The following is a 7,892-nucleotide window of genomic DNA, read 5'->3' as shown; positions in this document are numbered from 1 at the left end:
AGCTTCTGATAAAACCTCAGAGCAGACAGATTCCCTTTCAACCCGACATGCTTACATGAGCGAAGATGGATTTGTCAGGCAAAGTCCTGAAGTTTTAGTGAGTGTTTAGGGCGGCTCGAGTATTTTTCAGAATCCTGAATACTTAATGACACGGTTCATCATGTCATAAAACCTAAAAGTTAAAGTCTCTCTGTCTCGATCTCTCTCTCTCTCTCTCTCTCTCTCTCTCTCTCTCTCTCTCTCTCTCTCTCTCTCCTGCTACAAATACTCTCCACAGTAATGTAGCTCTCTCTCAGTCAACACACTCCTATGTCTCATGCATATCAATACATAAAGTGCTTTAGCTCTTCACACACACACACACACAAACACACACACACACACACAAACACAAACACACACACACAAACACACACACACACACACACACACACACACACACACTCACTCACTCATTTTCTACCTCTTATCCGAACTACCTCGGGTCACGGGGAGCCTGTGCTTATCTCAGGCTTCATCGGGCATCAAGGCAGGATACACCCTGGACGGAGTGCCAACCCATTGCAGGGCACACACACACACACACACTCTCATTCACTCACACAATCACACACTACGGACAATTTTCCAGAGATGCCAATCAACCTACCATGCATGTCTTTGGACCGGGGGAGGAAACCAGAGCACCTGGAGGAAACCCCCGAGGCACGGGGAGAACATGCAAACTCCACACACACAAGGTGGAGGCAGGAATTGAACCCCCAACCCCGGAGGTGTGAGGCGAACGTGCTAACCACTAAGCCACCGTGCCCCCCACCCCACACACAAATAATAATAATAATAATAATATGAAGTGAGAGTTTTCTATCTGCTATAATATAAGTGATATAAGTGATAACACGACATTAAGAGCTATGAACAGATAAAAGTGTCTCGTTAAATAAACTAATAAACTAAAATTGTCAGGAGCTCGGTCAGTTCCTTGCCAGACCACCAGAGGGGCGCTGGCAGGTGTTGTCTTATCACTTATTTATTGTTTCTATGTGGGCGGTGCTACACTATTTACCTGCTCCATGTTCCCACCATGTCACCTGTTTCTTCTTTGTTCTAACTGGTTGCATTATACATTTCTGTTTGGTTCCCTTTGTGTTTTATGAGTCTTTGTCTTTGTCCGTGTCACATCGATGTGAATGTTGTTATTATTAGGTTAATGTTGTTATAGTTATGTGTGATCCGTTGCCATGTTTGTGATGTTTTGTTTAATAAAACAATGGACACACGGAAATCCTGCTTTTGGGACTGATTCACTATTATGTGCAGATGAGTTTTATCCAAGCTTGTTACACACCATTGTTTGAGAAATGCTTCAGAAAACTGAGTCGGGACGACAAACAAAACAAAAATCAAAACAAACGAGAGAGTGTTCAGTGTGCATGTGTGACATTAGCAGAAAGCGGTTTTAACAGTGACATGGAGGATAAAAACAAAGAAAGAAAGAAATATATATATAAACTTTGGAATGTCTTTGGAAAATAATACGTGATGAGGTTTATTTTTATTATTTTTAATAAAAGTTATATAAGCAATAATAAAACTGCAGGCTGGACATTATTATTATTATTATTATTATTATTATTATTGTTGTTGTTGTTGTTGTTGTTGTTGTTGTTGTTTTTTCACACAACTTCCTTTTGAATTCTAGAAACTATTTAGTGAATCCATGTTCGTGTGTGTGTGTGTGTGTGTGTGTGTGTGTGTGTGTGTGTGTGTGTGTGTGTCCAATAACAGCTATTGCACACTGTCCCTATACTCGTCACCTCATTTATCATTTATCAGTTGAGCATCAGTGAGTCACTGCATCGCTGCGTCTCCTCATCCTCCTGTCAGCTGTGGAACTTTTCACCAGCTGACAGCTCGTTATGGCTTCATCCTTTGCCCCTCCAGATGAGACCCGACACACACACACACACACACACACACACACACACACACACACACACACCACTCAGAGAGACAGGATTCACCCACTCCTCCTGTTTTCTGTCTTCCATCGAGTGTCACTTTCTCATGGCCCTCCATCAAAAGAGTGTCTTGCTGAAGGAAAGCTCCACATGCAGCTCTGAGACACTTTACCCTAAGATCACGGGGCTTATCACAGAGCCTTGTGCTATTGTTTAACATTCTGTTGCTTTGAATTTAAAGAAATTTCATCAGAACCTTTCCAAATGTGTAACACAGAGAAGCCTCAGAAGATGTCAGATAGAAGAAACCGACTGGATTTTTCTTTACCTTTTGATGTTACGTGTCATGGCGAAATTGTTTAACACAAGTTTCACATTCACGTTTCCAAAAAACAAACAAAGGACATTAATTGTTTAAAAAAATTACTGAATAAAAAAAATTACAAGGCCAACCATCCTGACTAGAGTTATTTATGTCTCTCTCTCTCTCTCTCACACACACACACACACACACACACACAGACACTCCGCATGAGTAAACAACCACAATCTGAATGTGTTCTGGATAATTAAACAGATGCACATACACACACACACACACACACCACACACACACACACACACACACACACACACACACACACACACACACACACACACACACACACACACACAGAATCAGAGCATCACATTAACTTCCTCAGGCTTTGCTGTGTGAAGGTGTGTTAGGGATTAAGGGAGTCGACTTCTCCTTCTGCAGTGCTGACAAATGGGATTTGCATGTGTTGCATCCTCTTTCACTTCGTTTCACTCGGTTTCTCATCTCCGTCAAAACACATTACATTAAACATCGAAGTGGCTGAAGAAAAAATCACAAATCTGGTTCTGGGCCAAAGTTTTTAAGCTTATAACATCATCATCACAGCTTTAACCCTTTTCTTAACAAAAAATGTTCATGTTCAGTATGGAACATCTTTGTCATGTTTCACTCTACAGTGGTGTTAAGTAGATGCTCAGGACTCCTGTAGTGTAATTTGTCATGTTTTTTCAGTATTTCTGTTTTTCCTAGATGTTTCCTAAACGTTTCTAACTTTAAAGTAAATGATTCTAATAAAATTCTGAATAAAAATATCTGATATAGGAGAATGTGTTAGTTATGGGTTAGCATTATAATATGGAAGCCAGTGTTCTGGCAAAAAGGCTTCAAAAATAAATATAAAAATATAAAATAAATATATATCTAGTTGGTAAAAGTCAAGATTTGATCGAGTTGTTGTCAAATAGCTACATTAATTACTACAGTATCTGTCTGGGGATAAATTCAAACAGAAATCCTTTCAGAACGACGAGTCTTCATTCTGCAGACTTCCACCATCAGAAGCTACTGAGAGCCTACAAAAGCAGGTGAGATCTTATAAAACCCCACAGATGTGTGTATTGTATTTTTTTGTGCTCGTATGCAGCGTCTGGAGTCCACAATAAATAGACGGCAAGAAATGTATTGAAATTTACTTCTTTGTTTACGAAAAGTCTAGTGTACAAAGTCTAGTGTACAAAGTCTAGTGCACAAAGTCTAGTGCACAAAGTCTAGTGCACAAATTCTAGTGTACAAAGTCTAGTGTACAAAGTCTAGTGCACAAAGTCTAGTGTACAAATTCTAGTGAACAAAGTCTAGTGCACAAAGTCTAGTGCACAAAGTCTAGTGTACAAAGTCTAGTGCACAAAGTCTAGTGCACAAATTCTAGTGTACAAAGTCTAGTGTACAAAGTCTAGTGCACAAAGTCTAGTGCACAAAGTCTAGTGTACAAAGTCTAGTGTACAAAGTCTAGTGCACAAAGTCTAGTGCACAAAGTCTAGTGTACAAAGTCTAGTGCACAAATTCTAGTGTACAAAGTCTAGTGTACAAAGTCTAGTGCACAAAGTCTAGTGCACAACGTCTAGTGTACAAAGTCTAGTGTACAAAGTCTAGTGTACAAATTCTAGTGTACAAAGTCTAGTGCACAAAGTCTAGTGCACAAAGTCTAGTGCACAACGTCTAGTGTACAAAGTCTAGTGTACAAAGTCTAGTGTACAAAGTCTAGTGCACAAAGTCTAGTGTACAAAGTCTAGTGTAAAAAGTCTACTGCACAAAGTCTACTGCACAAAGTCTAGTGCACAACGTCTAGTGTACAAAGTCTAGTGTACAAAGTCTAGTGCACAAAGTCTAGTGCACAAAGTCTAGTGTAAAAAGTCTAGTGCACAAAGTCTAGTGCACAAAGTCTAGTGCACAACGTCTAGTGTACAAAGTCTAGTGTACAAAGACTAGTGCACAAAGTCTAGTGTACAAAGTCTAGTGTACAAAGTCTAGTGTACAAAGTCTAGTGCACAAAGTCTAGTGCACAAAGTCTAGTGTACAAAGTCTAGTGTACAAAGTCTAGTGCACAAAGTCTAGTGTACAAAGTCTAGTGTAAAAAGTCTACTGCACAAAGTCTACTGCACAAAGTCTAGTGCACAACGTCTAGTGTACAAAGTCTAGTGTACAAAGTCTAGTGCACAAAGTCTAGTGTACAAAGTCTAGTGTAAAAAGTCTAGTGCACAAAGTCTAGTGCACAAAGTCTAGTGCACAACGTCTAGTGTACAAAGTCTAGTGTACAAAGACTAGTGCACAAAGTCTAGTGTACAAAGTCTAGTGTACAAATTCTAGTGTACAAAGTCTAGTGCACAAAGTCTAGTGCACAACGTCTAGTGTACAAAGTCTAGTGTACAAAGACTAGTGCACAAAGTCTAGTGTACAAAGTCTAGTGTACAAAGTCTAGTGCACAAAGTCTAGTGTACAAAGTCTAGTGTAAAAAGTCTAGTGCACAAAGTCTACTGCACAAAGTCTAGTGCACAACGTCTAGTGTACAAAGTCTAGTGTACAAAGTCTAGTGCACAAAGTCTAGTGTACAAAGTCTAGTGTAAAAAGTCTAGTGCACAAAGTCTAGTGCACAAAGTCTAGTGCACAACGTCTAGTGTACAAAGTCTAGTGTACAAAGACTAGTGCACAAAGTCTAGTGTACAAAGTCTAGTGTACAAAGTCTAGTGTACAAAGTCTAGTGTACAAAGTCTAGTGCACAAAGTCTAGTGTACAAAGTCTAGTGTAAAAAGTCTACTGCACAAAGTCTACTGCACAAAGTCTAGTGCACAACGTCTAGTGTACAAAGTCTAGTGTACAAAGTCTAGTGCACAAAGTCTAGTGTACAAAGTCTAGTGTAAAAGGTCTAGTGCACAAAGTCTAGTGCACAAAGTCTAGTGCACAACGTCTAGTGTACAAAGTCTAGTGTACAAAGACTAGTGCACAAAGTCTAGTGTACAAAGTCTAGTGTACAAAGTCTAGTGTACAAAGTCTAGTGCACAAAGTCTAGTGTACAAAGTCTAGTGCACAAAGTCTAGTGTACAAAGTCTAGTGTACAAAGATAGTTGTAAAGCATTTGATTCTAAAATTAAGCACTTTTTACTAGAATTAAAAAAGTTGAGAAAGGAATTCTTCAAACCTTTGTTAGTATTTAGATAAATGTACTTGTTTATAGTCTAGCTCTACTGATCTGAAGATATAATTCCAGTGTTGTATAAAGTATTAGAAAGCAATACTTGAGTAAAAGTACAAGTATCATACTAGAAAAAGACTTTGGTTGAAGTGAAAGTTACCTTGTAAAATATTACTCAAGTAAAAGTCTTAAAGTATCTGATATTTACTGTACTTAAGTATCAAAAGTCATTTTCTGATATTTAATGTACTTAAGTATTTGAAGTAAAAGTAAAAAGTAAAATTTCAGTGATTTTCTGTAGGCATAAGATCAGGGGCGGTTCTAGGGTCTCATCTTTAGGGGGTTTTAGCCCTCAGTGAGAATTTAAAACAAGAAGAGTTTTATATTATATATTATATGACTACATAGTAAGACAAAAGTTATGGTATTATTAAATGGCAAAAGTGGACACCAAAATTTTATGCATGATGTAATGATGCCAGTCTTGAATCAGATCAGTTCATGTATGTGTGCATTCTCTACAAACAGTGTGTCCAATGAATGCAGTCATCAATAAAAATATTCACAAAGACCAAATCAGTAAATGTTATTTTTATTTAGTATTGAATGGATTGTTTGCATTAATATTTTGTTTGTGCTACAACTCTGGTCATAAGAATAGTGACATTTCACTGCTTTTGGTTGCCGTCTTTGGCATTTACCGCCGATTAACGTTATAGATAAACGCCTCCAGCTCTGACCACACGTGCACGCTGCACGTCCCTGTGCTTCTCCGTAGAGAGTGCGGAGCGTAACGCAATCTAGGAGCAGTGATTCGCCAAACCTCCCTTATTGCAGTCGCACACATTTCTTCTGATTTTATTTTGTAGTAATGAGTAACGAAGATGCTGAGTGGAAATATAACGGAGTAAAAGTATACATTTTATCTAGGAAATGTAGTGGAGTAAAAGTGAAAGTTGACATAAATTTAAATAGCGAAGTAAAGTACAGATACGTGACATTTCTACTTAAGTACGGTAACGAAGTATTTGTACTCCGTTACATTACAACACTGTATAATTCAGACATCTATAGCCTTATTTAAAGACGAAGGCTCTAGCATTTGCTGAATTTTAGTACTTTTTCTATATATTGGGAAAAAAATTCAGATTTTTTTTTTTTTTTTTTTTGTATAAGCAAATTTACTTTTTAGTCTAACCGCACTGGTTTTAAGACATCTGTGAGTTCTCGGAGACTAGTTATCTTCTCTCTATTTTATTACTTTCTTGTAGCTGAACAGAAATTTCAGAGAAAGATGAGCGAACGTGACAGTGTTGGACTTCAATCCCAACACACGAGAAGCATATGAGTGGATTTCACATCATTCCTCAGTGAAGACACACCACACACCACGTTTCTTAGAGCTGACAAGTTATATATGAGGTCCAAAAAAAGGATGGATGACAAACTTAATTTAAAATCTTTCAAAATGACAAAATCTCTCATTGGATGTTTGCATCAGATTCATTTTGATTCCTGATTCATTTGAATTCCAGTAAGGTTTTTGTGTGTGTGTGTGTGTGTGTGTGTGTGTGTTTGCAGTCACTGACCTGGTCCCTGCTGCTGCACCATCTCTGACAGATCCTGTAGGTGGATGAAGAGTATCAGACCACCAGCACCGAACAACACAACAAACCAGAAGGAGCAAGTGAGCTTCAGCCGTGAACCACGCATGAACCCTCGCCTTGACCTCCACCTTCCTTTAACAGCCTCCAGAACTTTACAGTCTGACCACGGCATCTCACTACACACTGAGAGAGAGAGAGAGAGAGAGAGAGAGAGAGGGAGAGAGAGGGAGAGAGAGAGAGAGAGAGAGAGACGGTGTTAAATGGTGTGACACAGTTCTCATCTTACACTGATCTCTCGAGGGAATTTAATTACATGAAGTATTAAAAAAAACTCACTAATATTTGTAACGTAAATATTGGTGTAAATTCTTCTTGTTCTTCTTCATGTTTATTTTTTCTTCATCTTCTTCTTCTCGTTGTTTTCTATTAGTCATTTCTTCTTCTTCTTCTTCTTCTTCTTCTTCTTCTTCATGTGTTTGTTCAGTTCTTCATCCTCTTCTCCTTCTGCTTCATCTTTTTCTTCTTCCTCTGCTACTTCTTCTCCTTATTATATATTATTATTTTTCTACTGCTTTTTCTTCTTGTTCTCCTTGTTCTTGTTCTTCTTTATCTGTTTTAGTTCTTCTTCTTCTTCTTCTTCTTCTTCTTCTTCTTCTTCTTCTTGTGTTTGTTTAGTTATTTTTTTTCCTTCTGCTTCATCATCATCATCATCATCATCATCTTCTTCTTCTTCTTCTTCTTCTTCTTCTTCTTCTTCTTCTTCACAGTGAGCTCACCAGTGATACAGAGCTCTGATCTCTTTTCACTCTCTTTCTCAT

At 38.3% G+C, this 7,892-nt stretch overlaps 1 protein-coding gene across 1 annotated transcript in view; it reads right to left on the bottom strand.

Annotated features, from left to right (window-relative positions):
* The window catches only part of LOC132851424 (carbohydrate sulfotransferase 8-like), an 88,614-nt gene that overhangs the window by 67,288 nt on the left and 13,434 nt on the right, over positions 1 to 7,892 (bottom strand). Inside the window, exon 2 of the mRNA XM_060878310.1 lies at positions 7,057 to 7,257. Within this exon, the coding sequence (XP_060734293.1) occupies positions 7,057 to 7,246 (190 nt within the window). The 5' untranslated portion in view covers positions 7,247 to 7,257. The remainder of the gene's footprint in view (positions 1 to 7,056; positions 7,258 to 7,892) is intronic.

Source organism: Tachysurus vachellii, chromosome 9 (assembly GCF_030014155.1).
Source record: "Tachysurus vachellii isolate PV-2020 chromosome 9, HZAU_Pvac_v1, whole genome shotgun sequence".
Lineage (NCBI taxonomy): Eukaryota > Metazoa > Chordata > Actinopteri > Siluriformes > Bagridae > Tachysurus > Tachysurus vachellii.
This window is presented reverse-complemented; position numbering and strand designations above follow the sequence as displayed.